The sequence below is a fragment of the Gobius niger genome (assembly GCF_951799975.1).
Source record: "Gobius niger genome assembly, chromosome: 22".
In the NCBI taxonomy this organism is placed as follows: Eukaryota; Metazoa; Chordata; class Actinopteri; order Gobiiformes; family Gobiidae; genus Gobius; species Gobius niger.
Window position 1 is genome coordinate 3,399,512 of NC_136873.1, and position 16,208 is coordinate 3,415,719.

Here is a 16,208-nt window from a genome sequence, read left to right on the forward strand (position 1 = left end):
CGGGTCGCTGTGGCTGCAGCCAGAGCTGCGAGAGATCAGCAGATCCGCTCATGTAGCACACTCAGCGGGGATGGATCGCAGTGCGCACAGGGCCTCCGCTCTCAGCCCCGGGCCTGAGCGGAGGCTGCCGAGGTGCACTCAGACTGGGGACAGACAGGCTCTGACCTCAGAGCACAACGGCACTGACAGACAGCGGGGAAACAGCGGGTGCAGAAGGGATGAACTGAATTTTGCAGCTTATTTCTGTGTTTTGTCAAACTCCTCCTTCCCCTTCCTCTGCAGTGTGCATCTGAAAAAACCCTCAATCCCCTTATTCTGTTACAGTTAGGAAGTCCAACATCTACCGAGTAAATTACCACTCAGATAAAAGTGTCCATAGAGACTTTGATTTAGAAGGTGAGGATGAGGAGTTGAACCTGTGAGCAAATGTTTAAAAGGTTTATCCATCAGGACGACAGACTATTTCAAAGCAAGATGGTATTGAATAAATATTGAAAATTAAAGCGATACCTAAAACTTCACCGAGTGGAACATTGTATTTTAGTTAAGAAGAGACAACTGAGTGAAATAACTTATTTAAACTGTGAGTGGCGATTGTAACACTGTACTAGTTATACTAACCCAGTTTTTGAACCGATCTAAAAGGACCGAACGATCAGTTGTGTCAAACGCCACACTAAGGTCGAGGAAAAATGAATCAAAAGGACCATCTCAGTTCTGCATTCTCCTGTAAAACCAGACTAACACAATTGAAAACATTAGTCTGTTTCCTGTGTCTGTTCCAGGCGGCGTTCCCACAGTATCACGCGACACCTGCAGATCAGCTCTTGGCCTCTGAGTGTTACTGGTTGGGCTGTCTGATGGCGCTGCACTCTCCTCCTCTTCTTCCTCACTGGGACAGGGCCGATCCGAGTGTCTTCCCCAGAGAAATCAGGCCTGAAAGACGACGTGTGAACAGAGTCACTAAACTTTAAATCCAGTTATATATTTATAGGCTATATGTTTTGAAGTAATCACAAATGAATGACTATGACTGTAAAAATGTGCGTATTTCCCGATGTTGTTGGCTCAACTCATTCAGTCCAGTCCACTTAACAATATTTAATATACAATATAAAATCTACATGTTTTCATGATATCTCATCACTGATATATCACTGGTTTATTTTCCTATTTTATACTATTTTCATGAATACGAGTCTAAGGGAGGTTTGTTCAGGATAAACAGAAGGGGACCTAGCGCTGAGCCTTGGGGGACCCGGGGGGGGATGTAGGAGGAAGTTATTTGACTTGTGTAGGCCCAAGTAGTTTGTTTTACTATATTTATGGATATTAAAATGATGTACATTTACTGTGTGCACTTTCCCTCTGAGTTGTATTACTTTTACTCCTCATTTCTATTCTATATGTTAGGGCTGTGCAATTAATCGAAATTCGATTACGATTTCGATTACAACAGTAAACGATTACAAAATTAGCATAATCGCAAAAAATCGATTATTATTATTATTTTTTTCTATTTTTTTTTTCTATTTTTTTTTTTTTTCCCACATTTTTTTTTTTCAATTGTTTTTTTTTTTTTTGTAAAGCAGACTTGTTATTTCACGGCGCTGGGATTATTTTCCCTTCGCTTTTCCCGCGCTGTGTGATGATGTCATCAGGCCGCGCAGCTCAGTTTGCTTGCGCAGGTGTAAGTTGTCATTTTTTGGCTGTATTTTTGTCTTTTTTCTGCTGGATTTTTGTCATTTTTTTGATGGATTTTTGTCACTTTTTTAATGGATTTTTGTCTTTTTTTCTGCTGGATTTTTGTCACTTTTTTGCTGGATTTTTGTCTTTTTTTTAATGGATTTTTGTCACTTTTTTGCTGGATTTTTGTCACTTTTTTGCTGGATTTTTGTCTTTTTTCTGCTGGATTTTTGTCATTTTTTTGCTGGATTTTTGTCACTTTTTTGCTGGATTTTTGTCTTTTTCTGCTGGATTTTTGTCATTTTTCTGCTGGATTTTTGTCATTTTTCTGCTGGATTTTTGTCATTTTTCTGCTGGATTTTTGTCATTTTTCTGCTGGATTTTTGTCATTTTTCTGCCGGATTTTTGTCATTTTTCTGCTGGATTTTTGTCATTTTTTTATGGATTTTTGTCACTTTTTAATGGATTTTTGTCTTTTTTTTTATGGATTTTTGTCACTTTTTTGCTGGATTTTTTTTAAAGGCAACAAATAATCGTTTGAATAATCGTGATTTCAATTATGACAAAAATAATCGTGATTATTATTTTTTCAATAATCGAGCAGCCCTAGTATATGTTGTACTATATGTGGGCCAGTACGAAAGAGGAGCGAGGGTTCTTAATGAGTACTGGGAGGCAGTCCAGTACTGCATGGTAAATTTCGCCTGAACCCGTAACACCACCGTCTCCTTCAGCTGTTTTCTATTTTAAGCTTCATTGTTGAGCACTTGTTCTTTATTTTGTTCTGATTATTTTTTCTTATCACTGTTGTAAGTTAAAGTTATGGTTATGTGGTAAGATCACTTGAAGAATGTCCATCAGTGGTGAGTCTTAATCAGGCAATTACTAAAAAGTATAAATGTTCTAATCATATGGACCTCACTTAGTGCCTGAAGCAAATCGACGAAACAATCGTAATTTAAGGAAAACAGTGTCACCAAACATATGTTGAGTTTGTGCGTGACAAAGAAATCCTTTTTTGATGGATGGTGTTGCTCTCAAAAACTTAGAGATTTTGTCCAAGTGAAGCAGCTTATTGCAATAGAGCAGGGGTGTCCAAAGTTTGGTGGCACTCGGGCTGCTTGCTGAATCGGTTCACATCATCAAAGATGGTCCTTTTTATTTAATACGTAATAATTCTACACATTTCTAACCTAAAAAACTAGCATTTTATTGTGAGGCAGAGCTGGCATTAAGGTTTTAAGCATAAATAAAGGCATGAGGCACAATTTAAACCTCTGCTACTCGAAGGTTTCGTGGAACTAACCACCGACCCTTGGCCCTTTACCAATGTTAATTTCGTCGACTAAAATATTTAGTTTTAATTTTAGTCAAAGTGTTATTTTTGACGACTAAAATTGGACTAAAACTAAATTAAAACTTTCTCATGAGACTAAAACTGTGACTAAAATGTCCAGATATTTTAGTCGACTAAAATAAGACTAAATAAAAATGAAAAGGAGAGACTAAAATCATCCAAACTTCTATTGAGCGTCTGAAAGAGCCTCAGATCATGTAAATTCTCTGCCAAAGGATCAGCTCTGAGCTTTGTTCATGTTGGAGCAGCTCCATGAAGTCGAGGACTTGGATTAAAAATGATTATAATGAATGTTATAAATGCAAAGTCGACTAAATTAGTCTTAAATTTAGTCGACTAAAAACTAGACTAAAATTGCAAAGATTTTTTTCGACTAAATCTCGACGAAAATTAAATTGCATTTTAGTCAAAAGACTACGACTAAAACTAAATTAAAATATGTTGTCAAAATAAACACTGCCCTTTACCCCGTGTACACTCCAATATGTGGCCCCCCATGAAAAAAGTTTGGACACCCCTGCAATAGAGGAAATTAAAAATAGTTTGCCTGAAAAAGTTGAAATGTATTTGAACAAAAATACAATTTATTTTTGTTCAAATACATTTGAACAAAATGTATTTGAACAACATATATTTTTGTATTTTGTTCATATATGTATGTATTACGCATATGTATGTATATGTATGTATTATGCATACATATATGTGTGCGTAAATACATGAAATATGTATTTACGCATAAAGCAAGTTTCGTCTTTAAAACATTTGATCGCAGTGCAAATAGAGATGAGTTTGTGTACAATGTTTCTCCTCCTGTAGAGCCGATTATAAACCCTGTGTCCATCGAAAATAAAACTGATGCGCTTGAGTCCAAATCTAATGAGAATAAAATGTGCTTATTGTACACTACGTTCCAAATGATTAAGAAAATAGTTTTTCAGTGCCATAAAGGAAGGTAAAAAACATTTTTCAATGAAACTCATGGATGATATCGTGTCTCGGGCTCTTTGAATCACTGACATTAATCTCAGACCTGGGATGATTAGTTTTCAGGTTAAGGGAAAAACTACTGAAAAAGGATGTTCCACTTTATTAAGCAGATCATCATTTTCAAGCAATATGGGAAAGAAAAAGGATCTCTCTGCTGATGAAAAGCGTGAAATAGTTGAATGCCCTAGTATTATAGGGCAAAGAGTGACAATTAGCACAAGCTGAATATGATCCAAGTGTTCTCTTCATACCTGTCCAAACGTAGGTGTTTCGACCCAAAGAACTGTCATGATTCGTCTTTTGTTCCCCTGTTTTTGTATGTTTTCTTGTGTTTGGTCTTGTCCTGTATTTTATTGTGACGCGTGTTCTGTTCTTGTGATTTTTGAATGGTTGAATGAATTAATATTTATATTTGAGTGGTTAAATTTTATATTACGTGTTTTGTAACTCACTTGCTCAGGGTCTGCAGATGGAAACGAGCTTAAGGCGAGACACTGCAGGTGAATGGGGGAAAAAATGTATATTTACAGATATCAATTTGAAACTTTTGCTGTCGATCACTGGCATAAATGTGAGAAAAAAATGCATTGCAAGTTTTCTGTCATTTTATCTTTTCATATAAGAACAAGGTGTTTTGTGCCTAAAAATGCCCCAAATTTCCCATCTTTACGGCGACGAAATCTGAATAATGGATAGAGCTACATTCAAATTTATGGTTTCATTTTATTGATAAATGAGTTACCAAGACTTTCTCAGAGCGGATTTAGGATTTCTTGTTTAGTTTTAAAATAAGCTGTTTTTTAGTGGGAAAATGTGTAAAAAATTTCATTTTCGCCTTATTTTTTGACGTTCAAAACTCAATAAATGGGGCTTAAGGGATTAAATAATAAAAAATCCCTCTGAAAAAATCTTCCAAATATTGTTCAGTCCAAGGCTGGAAAATGTGAAGTCTTTAGGTCTGACTGACGTGGACATAGTGTCGCCACAATGACAGAAAAATGTGTTTTGAGAAAAAGGCCCTTGAAATTGCATTCTCCCATATAAGTCTATGGGGGAACATTGAATCAGCGCAATATTTAAACATGTTATTGTGAAGATTAGGCATATTTTCTGTTTCCGGGTGAAAGCTTGTATGTTCAGAGACCAATTTGGCCCAAAACCTGAAAACTGAAAAAATTGAGTTTTGCCTGTAGTGTCTCCCCTTAAGCTAAATCTGGTTTAAAGCATCTTTAATGAATGTTTTTTTGCACATTGTCCCTGTTGAAATAAACTAATAAACTGAACTCAACTGTGGTGAATCAGAGCGATATTAACATTTGCATGTTTAGCCTTACAATTAAAGCAGTTTCTCTCAGCAATAAAACATATGAGATGATCTGATTTTCCAAGTGCCAAGAAACTCCTGTTGTTTTTCATGACTCAAACCGGTTTGACTCTCGGCTGATCATTTCTGAGAAGTCGATGGAATGTTATATAACAACTAGGAAGAAGCTGCGCCCTGAAGTTTATTATAAAACACTTTTATTTCCTGTAATAAGTGACTGAGGGAACACTGTACCTCCTCATTCCCCCAACACTGTCACAATAAAGTCCATCTGAAGGGTTTCTGGGCTTGTATGTAGTTTCTGAGTTTGGTGAGAGCACGCCCCCTAGAGGCTGCCCCTTATTATCCACTATATGAGCGGTGCCTGTGGCGTTGTGCGTCAGACCTGTCGCTCCTGTCGCTCCTGTCGCTCCTGTCAGAGATGGCTAACACTGAGACTTACATCATCGCCATTGACTTTGGGACGACTTACAGCGGTTATGCTTACAGCCTGACGCCCCGAAACAAAGACGTCTCGCCCCATGTGCGGCGCTGGGGCCAAGAGCAGGGCCACGACACGCCCAAAACCCCCTCCTGCATTCTGCTGGACCACCACGGGACCTTCCAGTGCTTTGGATACGAGGCCAAAGGGAAATACCTGGAGATGCACGAAGATGAGGCCAAAAACTACTACTATTTTGAGAACTTCAAAATGGAACTTTACGACAAGGTTAGTAATGACGCTTCAGTGTTTATTTTAGCATAGTTTCATTGTTGTCAGGAAAGATTAAGATATTTTAAGGCGAGACACTGCAGGTGAATAGGGAAAAAATGTATATTTACAGTTATCAATTTGAAACTTTTGCTGTCGATCACTGGCATAAATGTGAGAAGAACATACATTGCAAGTTGTCCGTCATTTTATCTTTTCATATAAGAACAAGGTGTTTTATGCCTAAAAATGCCCCAAATTTCCCATCTTTTCGGCGACGAAATCTGAATAATGGACAGAGCTACATTCAAATGTATGGTTTCATTTTATTGATAAATGAGTTGCCAAGACTTTCTCAGAGGGGATTTTGGATTTCTTGTTTAGTTTTAAAATAAGCTGTTTTTAATGGAAAATTTGGTAAAAAAACATTTTCGCCTTATGTTTTTGACATTCAAAACTCAATAAATGGGGCTTTAGGGATTAAATAATAAAAAATCCCTCTGAAAAAATCTTCCAAATATTGTTCAGTCCAAGGTTGGAAAATGTGAAGTCTTTAGGTCCGACTGACGTGGACATAGTGTCGCCACAATGACAGAAAAATGTGTTTTGAGAAAAAGGCCCTTGAAATTGCATTCTCCCATATAAGTCTATGGGGGAACATTGAATCAGCGCAATATTTAAACATGTTGTTGTGAAGATTAGGCATATTTTCTGTTTCCAGGTGAAAGCTTATATGTTCAGAGACCAATTTGGCCCAAAACCTGAAAACTGAAAAAATTGAGTTTTGCCTGTAGTGTCTCCCCTTAATATGTTCTTAAGGTGTGTGTTACGCACACGTTTGTGCCAGAACAAGGGCTGTTTCAATTCATGTTATTCACCTTTTTTTTTTTTTTCTACCCCGAGATAATTATCATGTTCCCCGAGATTTTTTGGGGGGATTTTCTTATATTTCTTTAAAAAAAAAATGTTTTGACCCCTCAAATTGTTTTTGTCTAATGTCACTTCCAGGGCTCCGTACTATTTAGATTTAAATAAAAGTAGAATCAACATGACCTCTATAGAAGCAGCTATTAATAAATAAATGTAATTTTTTTCTATTGGACTCCCTTGTTTGAGCAGCGAAGAATGCATTGTTCTATGTAGTGAATCTAATTTGATCCTGGTTTTAGCTGCTAATAATTTCTTGCTTCATAAAGGTGCATTATGCAACTTGTTAGGCAAAAAAAGTGGGTCACCGCAAGGTCAAACATGCACAAATATCACCAGTGGCTGTGTGAGTGGTCATTGTTCAGAAGGTTTTCACTGCAGAACCAGAAAACCCACAAAACAATTGATCCTGGAGTGTCGTAGCCGAGAGACCACTGTGATGGAAAGTAAAGCCGCCATGCTGACCACTCATACAGCCGCTGGGTGTTGTATATTTTATGTTGCACATCGGCACCGAGAACAAAATCCTAGTCTGTGAACCTGTTCTCAAACAAAGGCAATAAAAAGCGATTCTGATTCTGATCTCTATACACAAAAACTGGAGGTAAGACATTAATCTAGTTTGCAGACTTTTTTCTATGATGACAGAGGTTGACTGTAAAATGAAGCGGGTGACAACTTACACATCCTCTTGGCTGATTCAAAATAGCGCGTTTCTCCGACATGGATAAGCCGGTGCTGCTACTGTTCTAACAGCATGGACATGTAGGAAGAGGAGTTTGAGTGGGAGTGAATGAGTGAGGAGACTGGGAGAAGGGGGCCTATGTTGGAGTGCTAGGTTGGAGTGGGGTGAGTAAAAAAGTGAGGTAAAGGGGCTGGTCCTGTTTAGTGATTATATGCTTTATTTTGCAAGAGTGCACATATTATTGCATTGTTGTGGAGGACACAAACAGCTGAATAAAATGACATAAATAATCGGTCGTGGCCAGTGTTTTGCATATTCTTCTCACTGATTTCTCACACAGACGATCACCAAGGACCTGGAGATCAAAGACGTGCAGAAGAAGTCGATGAGCGCCCTGAGGGTCTTCTCTGCTGCTCTGAACTTTCTGAAGGAGGACGCTCTGAACACCATTTTATTAAACACAAATGGTGTGAAGTTCAAGGTCACAGACTTCACCTGGGTCCTGACGGTTCCGGCCATCTGGGACTTCTCAGCGCGACAGATCATGAGGGAAGCTGCTGAGCAGGTGAAAAGCTGTGGCTCTTATTCATAACTCCACAGGTAACTGTCCTCATCATCAGTGCTTTCTGTCCAGGCCGGGATCGTGACCTCGTCCTCGGAGAACAAACTGGTGATCGCGCTGGAGCCCGAGGCAGCTTCAGTCTGGAGTATGAAGCTTCCATCAAGCGGCTTCATCGCTGAAGATCATGACAGAGCAGCTCTGCAGCAGTTTCCAGGCACGCAGTACATCGTCGTGGACTGTGGAGGTCAGTGTTTCCTCTGGAAAAGTACAAGCAGCGTTTACTTTCCTTTTCACGTGAATAAAGTGTAGCTTAATAAGTCTGTTCAGAAGTAACACATGCTTTATCTGCACAGTCTATGGGAGACACATGTTTAGGAGAGTCTAGATCCTGTGGTGCTGGTCAGACCCACTTCCTTCCAGTTGTTCCCTTCGATGGAGCCGATTGGCCCCCTACTCCAGGGCAGCTGTGGCTACATTAGTAGCTTTGTAAAAGGTTCATACTGTCTTATCATCCATCCATCCATCCATCCATTTTCTTCCGCTTTATCCGGGGCCAGGTCGCGGGGGCAGCAGTCTCAGCAGAGATGCCCAAACTTCCCAATCCACACACACCTCCTCCAGCTGTTCTGGGGGGACCCCGAGGCGACACCAGGCCTCGGGGTCCCCCCGAGACATAGTCCCACCAGTGTGTCCTGGGTCTTCCACGAGGCCTTGTCCCACTAGGACATGCCTGGAACACCTCCCGCGGGAGGCGACCGGAGGCATCCGGAACAGATGCCCGAGCCACCTCAGCTGCTCCTTTCGACGTGAAGGAGCAGCGACTCTACTCCGAGCTCCTCTCGGGTAACTGAGCTCCTCACCCGATCTCGAAGGGTGCGCCCAGCCACCCTGCGAAGGAAACTCATTTTGGCCGCTTGTATTCGCGATCTCGTCCTTTCGGTCATTACCCAAATCTCATGACCATAGGTGAGGGCGGGAACGTAGATCGATCGGTAAATCGAGAGCTTTGCCCCGACTCAGCTCCCTCTTCACCACGACAGACCGATACAGCGACCGCATCACTGCTGACGCCGCACCGATCCGTCTGCCACCGAGGAGCTTTCTCACCATCTCGGTGACTTCAGCCCCGGTGATGGACGAGCCCACCCCCGAGTCCCCAGCCTCTGCTTCCTCATTGGAAGACGTGACGGTGGGATTGAGGAGGTCCTCAAAATACTCCTTCCACCGCCCGACGACATCCCCAGTCGAGGTCAGCAGCTCCCCACCCGCACTGTAAACTGTTGGTTTTGTTTGTTTGTTTGTTTGTATACTTTATTGTCCAGGCCCTGTCCTGGTGGGAATCGAACCCGGGACCTTCTAGCTGTGAAGCGGAGGCGCTAACCGCTGCGCTACCGTGCCGCACTACTTCCCCCTCCTGAGGCGCCGGATGGTTTGCCAGAATCTGTTCAAGGCCGACCGATAGTCCTCCTCCATGGCCTCCCCGAACTCCTCCCAGACCCGAGTTTTTGCCTCTGCGACCGCACGAGCTGCAGCACGCTTGGCCTGCCGGTACCTCTCAGCTGCCTCCGGAGTCCCACAAGCCAACAAGGCCAGGTAGGACTCCTTCTTCAGCTTGACGGCATCCCTTACTTCCGGGCGCCACCACCGGGTTCGGGGATTGCCGCCGCGACAGGCACCAGAGACCTTACGGCCACAACTACGAGCAGCCGCATCGACAATGGAGGAGGAGAACAGAGTCCACTCGGACTCCATGTCCCCCGCCTCCCCCGGAATCTGGGTGAAGCTCTTCCGGAGGTGGGAGTTGAAGACACCGCTGACAGAGGGATCCGCCAGATGTTCCCGGTGGAGAGTCCACAGGAGGGCGGGCCCACGGCGTCTCTTCGGGCTGTGCCCGGCCGGACCCCGTGGGCAAAGGCCCGGCCACCAGGCGCTCGAGTTCGAGCTCCAACCCCAGGCCTGGCTCCAGGGTGGAGCCCCGGCTGCGCCATGCCGGGCGGCGCCACGGTCCTTGTTCTTTTAAAGTCCATAGAAATCTTATCGATTAGACTATTACTGTTTTGTTCTTTTAGTGAGACAGAAGGTTTGTTTACCTGCTTTGCTAGTTTCAATCACTTCCTGTGATGTTCCTCAGAAGCACCACCTGGTGGTGAAGGTGACGTGTCATAGGCAGCTTACATGGATTTTCCAGTATACTGACTGGCATCTTCTCCAGGACGGCGATGGTACTTGTTACTTTCGGCACAGATGACCCTGGCATTAAGTAAAGCAGCAGTGAGTGAGTGAGTGAGTGAGTGAGTGAGTGAGTGAGTGAGTGAAACTTTCCATGGCTTATAGTTATTACGGTAATTCAAGGCATACACAGTTGACATGTGATGCAATATTAATAGCTATATACCTTTATGTTATTACCAATAGCTACATGTTCACATTTCAAATGTCAATTTTTTTTATTTTTTTTATCACAATATCTCTGAAAACGGTCATGCATTTTTCTTTCTTCTCAAGGTTCAAGGTTCAAGGTTCAAGGTTCAACTTTATTAATGTCCCGAAGGAAATTATTATGCAGCAGGAGTCCACACACAATAAAGCAAAACAACAATTAAAACACAGTGAGACAACAATTGTGCTTGGGACAAAGATCACACAGTCACAGCATCATCAGTCACACAATAAGAATAAGATCACGTAAAGGCTAATTTGCAGCAGCTTCACTGAGCAACATATGATCGTTTACTTTCGCGACAGCCTCTGGAATAAAAGAGGCCCTGGCCCGACGAGTTCGAGTACAGGGCATTCTTAGCCTGCGTCCGGAGGGGAGTAAGTTAAACTCCTTAAAAAGCGGATGGTCCGGACACTCCATTATCTGTTGGGCTTTACGTACAACCCTTTGGCTGTAAAGGTCATGCAGCTGAGTCTGCTGTGCACCAATGATTTTCCCTGCTACTCTGACCAACTTCATCAAACAATTTTTGTTGGTCACAGAAAGAGCCCCAAACCAAGAAACAAAACAAAATGTTAAAACTGACTCAATAAAAGACTGGTAAAAGATCGTCATGAGGACGTTACAAACTCTAAATGAATTCATTTTTCTTAAAAAGAAGAGTCTTTGCTGCACCTTTCTGCAGATGGCGTCAGTGTTGGACTCAAAGCGCAAGTCCTTGTCAATAATAGTCCCGAGGTACTTGTATTCGGAGACTACTTCAACCGGTTTTCCCTGGATCACAGTGTTGGTGCCACTAGGGGGCGCCTTGCGGAAATCTATCAACATGTCCTTGGTCTTTGACACATTGATAGACAAATGAAACTGTTCACACCAATCAATAAAATCATCAGCGATAGGTCCATGGGCGCTCTCGCTGTTTGTTAAAAGACTCACAATGACTGTGTCATCTGCAAATTTCAGAAGATGCCTGTTCCCATACACACTTCTGCAGTCATTGGTGTATAAAATAAAAAGCAAAGACGATAAGACGCAGCCTTGAGGAGATCCAGTGGAGGAGAGCATTTTGGAGGACACAACCCCATTCACTCTTACACACTGTGATCTGAGTGACAAGAAGTTCACAATCCAGCCAACAAGATTAAAATCCAAATTAAAAAGAGAAATCAGCTTCTCTTTAATAATAATAAAAATAAAAATAATAAAAATAATCCTACATATATATATTTATTATTATTATTTTATGTATGTATATATATATATATATATATATATATATATATATATATATATATATGTAAAAAAAACTCTTTCTCACCCTCCGCGGGCGGTCTCTTTTTCCCTCCAAGCTCGGGTCCTCTACCGTCGGCCCGGGAGCTTGAGGGTTCTGTTCAGTATGTTTGCTGTTCCTAGAACTGCACTTTTCTGGACCGAGATGTCTGATGTATTTCCTGGGATCTGCTGGAGCCACTCCTCCAGTTTGGGGGTCACTGGCCCGAGTGCCCCAACGACCACGGGCACCACTGATGCCTTCACCCTCCAGGTTTTCTCCAGCTCTTCTCTGAGCCCCTGGTATTTCTCTAGTTTCTCGTGTTCCTTTTTCCTGATGTTGAAGTCTTGGTTTTGCTATGTCGACCACAACGGCTCCTCTGCTCTTTGTCACCACCACAATGTCCGGTTGGTTCATCACCATCTGTCCGTCTGTATCTGGAAGTCCCACAGGATCTTGGCTCGGTCATTCTCCACCACCTTTGGAGGTGTTTCCCACTTTGACCTTGGGGTTTCCAGCCCATACTCTGTACAGATGTTCCTGTACACTATACCAGCCACTTGGTTATGGCGTTTAATGTAAGCTTTCCCTGCAGCATCTTACACCCTGCAGTTATGTTCTTACACCTGCAGTTATGTTCTCACACCCTGCAGTTCTGTAAAGCTGGATTGTCTCATTGGCCTCTTTGCACAGTCTACACCTGGGCTCTTGTCTGGTGTGGTAGATCTGGGCCTCTATTGCTCTGGTGCTCAAGGCCTGCTCCTGTGCAGCCATGATGAGTGCCTCTGTGCTGTCCTTTAGTCCGGCTCTGTCTAGCCATTGGTAGGATTTCTGAATATCCACCACTTCAGTTATGTTTCGGTGGTACATGCCGTGTAGGGGCTTGTCCTCCAATGACGGGACCTCCAGCACCTCATCTTCTGTTCCCCATTGTCTGAGACATTCACTGAGCATGTCATCTGTTGGAGCTTTGTCCTTGATGTACTTATGGATCTTGGATGTTTCATCCTGGATAGTGGCTCTCACACTCACTAGTCCTCGGCCTCCTTCCTTACGGCTAGCGTACAGTCTCAGAGTGCTGGACTTGGGGTGGAACCCTCCGTGCATGGTTAGGAACTTTCACGTCTTAACATCTGTGGTCTGTATCTCATCCTTTGGCAGCTTATTATTCCTGCAGGGTATCTGATTACTGGCAGGGCGTAGCTGTTTATTGCCCGGGACTTGTTCTTGCCATTGAGCTGCTTCTTAGGACCTGCCTTACTCGTTGGAGGTATTTGTAAGATTTTAAATAGGAGAGGTTTTCTCTGTATGGGTGCATTTTTAGAGCTCACAATGCAACATTACAAAACTTATGGGTACAGGAAGTAAACCATCAATGTATTCTAATGTTGAAATCTGGAGATGAAAATGTTTCAAATGTTATTTTTAATCTTGAGTAATCTACACTCACTGTAATGTCCTGTTTTATGGGTGTTCACATTTACAGGTTTATAATGGAAGGGAAATTACTGTAATTTGTACCAACAGAAAATACATGTGTATTATTTTATCAGGCTGCTGTAATAAAACAGAAATTATCAAGATATTTACAAACTTTCAGAAGCTGCAGTGTCACAGTACTTTAGGTGGAGACAGTTACATGGACAAGTTTGTCATGTGAAACAAACCCAAACACGCCTTAAGAGACACACGGCTCATGTTAAGATGTGTATTACTGTAGGACGTCTCTCGTGAGCAGCTTATACTGTAGCCACACTTTAAGTAAGGGATAATGTATAGAACGCTGGTCATTATCGGTAAAATAAGCACCGACAGGGCGAACCGGACCCCGACACGAAGCGGAGGGGTCTTGTTTCGCCCTGAAGGTGCTTATTTTCCCGATAATGACCAGCGTTCTATACATGATCCGCTTATTATACGGCCATTTGCCAACTGAACACACACAACATAAACTTCGTACACTTTTATGAAGGTCGAAAGGTTTATTTAATGACTTCCGCGACAAATAGTTCCCAAAAGTTTGCGCGTTGCTCGGCAACGTTTGGCTAGGCTAGAAGCAGCCAGGCTAGCATCCGTTGCCATTGGCAGCGTCATTATTTTTTTCAGAGGTCCTTTATCAGAAAATAATGACCGGTAGAACGTTGGGAAATCCCATTCAAATCAACGGAGCTTCTACTTACGTTGTGAAGAGCCGTATAATAATGGTCAATAATAAACTATTAACATTAGCACTCAAAGTTGACCGCTTTAGAAGCGCTTTAGCGCATTTGAACCTGTATAACCAGATTGTTGTAACAAACAATAAGTTTGGAGAAGGATTTGTGCGTGTCACCTGAATCCCTGCCCTGTCCGCGGGTGTATGGCGTCCTCCTCTCGCTACATCATCGCTGTCCCAGAGCGCGAGGCGACTCACGGCGAACACAAATTCAAAAGTTACTAATGGAGCGCTGTCTGTGGCCCCGACCCTCCAAAAAAAAAAGTCCACACTGAAACAGCAGTACGCACGCTTTAGCTTCGAAGGCAGCTAATGTTTTTAGACGAGAGACCAACGCCCCCTCACTGCATCAGCTCACTCCTGATTGGCTGATCGCCGTAGTCCAATGATTTCACCGCAGACGTGTTGCTGAATGCGCTCTCTCGACATTACTTTTATTGATTTATTTCTGACAGTTTCTAGGCGATGGACATTTTCCCAAATAGGTGAAAATGACGGAAACCTGTTGCAGCGACGGAGAACTTTAACCCATGGATTGAATACAAATATTATTCAACCACATCCTTTTAATAACAACAATGATGGTGTGTGTTTCAGGAGGAACCATCGACATCACAGTCCATGAGGTCCTTGAAGGAGGCGCTCTTAAAGAGCTGCACAAAGCCTCAGGAAACGACAAAGGAGGGCGAAGAGTGGACAAGAAGTTCAGACAAGCTCTCAGAGAACTCTTCTGTGACGGTCTGTGGGAGGAGTACGAGCGAGATCATCCCAGTGAGGCGCAGAAATTCATGTATGACTTTGAAACAGTCAAACTGAGGATAACTGAAAATGCTGCTAGAATGATCTGTTACTTTAATCTGGGGCGTTTGGTTCTTGAGAGGCAGAACGAGGACAGAGAGGTGTTTAATGTGGTTGAGGGCATGAGCTGGGACAACGGAAAGATCCTCATCTCACGACAAAGAATGGAAACTTTCTTCCACGAGAGTCTGGTGCACATCACTGACAGTCTGAGTGAAATCACGGACAAACACCCGGACATCAGCTACATCCTGTTAGTGGGAGGGTTCGCTCAAAGCACCATCCTCAGGGAGCATGTTCAGAGAGAGTTCAGTGACCAGGCCCAAGTTCTGTGTCCGATGAACCCTCAGGAGGTCATTCTTAAGGGAGCGGTGATGTTCGGGCGAGACCAGTCACTGATCAGGTCCAGAAAGAGCGCCTTCACTTACGGGGTAGGTACAAGTAGCAGATTTGATCCTTCTGTTCATAAGGAAGAGAAAAGATTCAGTAACAAAGAGGGCGTCTGGTGTAAGGACCTGTTCTCAAAGTTGGTAGGAATCAATGAAGATGTGGGTTGGAACCAAACTAAGAAGTATGAATTTGGTCCAATCGAAAGAGATCAGAAGAGTATGAAGCTAAGTTTCTATCGGACAGAGAGGAAGAATGTTACACATGTGGACGAGTGGGGAGTGGACGGTCCAGTCGCGTCATGTGTCGTGGACATGCCGGACATTTCTAAAGGCATGAATCGAAAAGTTAAACTCGAGGTTTTCTTTGGCGCCACCGAGATCACGGCAAAAGCCACAGACTTGGAGTCTAAAAACACCTCGTCCGTCAAAATGGACTTCATCACTAAACAATAGGATCTACAGGCCGTTTCAGACGGGTTCATATGGAAACCTTTTCCCTGAAATTCAGGAACAGTTTTAATCTGGGACATGGGCGTTTGACCTTAGGGGAGTGAAATGTGAGGAAGAGAAACATGGCATTTTTGCTCAAGGGTTTAATGCGGTGTGGTTTAAGTTAGAAACAGGCTCTTAAGGCCCACTTTAAACCATCTTATGAGGGTGCTTCATGAAAAAGCACTAAGGGCCAGATCTTGTGACAGGCGCAGTCCGTGCACAGCTCTAAACGCAACATAGTCCACGCGCGATCTTGCAACCTGCGCCACTAGGGAGAGGGCATTATTTAAGAAAAAGAGGCCGACTGAGGCCTGGTTCATCACAAGCAGCACTCGAGCCGCTCTTCTGTGGCAACCTTCACATTATGCTCCTCTTTACATCG

At 42.9% G+C, this 16,208-nt stretch overlaps 2 protein-coding genes across 2 annotated transcripts in view; both read left to right on the forward strand.

The window, feature by feature from the left end:
• LOC306981548 (uncharacterized protein) overlaps positions 1-16,208 on the forward strand; it is a gene marked incomplete at its 3' end in the record, with an annotated part of 30,908 nt that overhangs the window by 2,247 nt on the left and 12,453 nt on the right. The gene's annotated exons all lie outside the window — the stretch shown is intronic.
• Positions 71-15,914, forward strand: LOC306981478 (heat shock 70 kDa protein 12A-like; the record flags this gene model as incomplete). The annotated part of the gene is made up of 6 exons (XM_079581086.1): positions 71-179; positions 325-396; positions 5,741-6,066; positions 8,001-8,225; positions 8,295-8,466; positions 14,745-15,914. The coding sequence occupies 6 exons, from the start codon at positions 71-73 to the stop codon at positions 15,785-15,787; spliced, it is 1,947 nt and encodes a 648-aa protein (XP_079437212.1). The 3' UTR covers positions 15,788-15,914.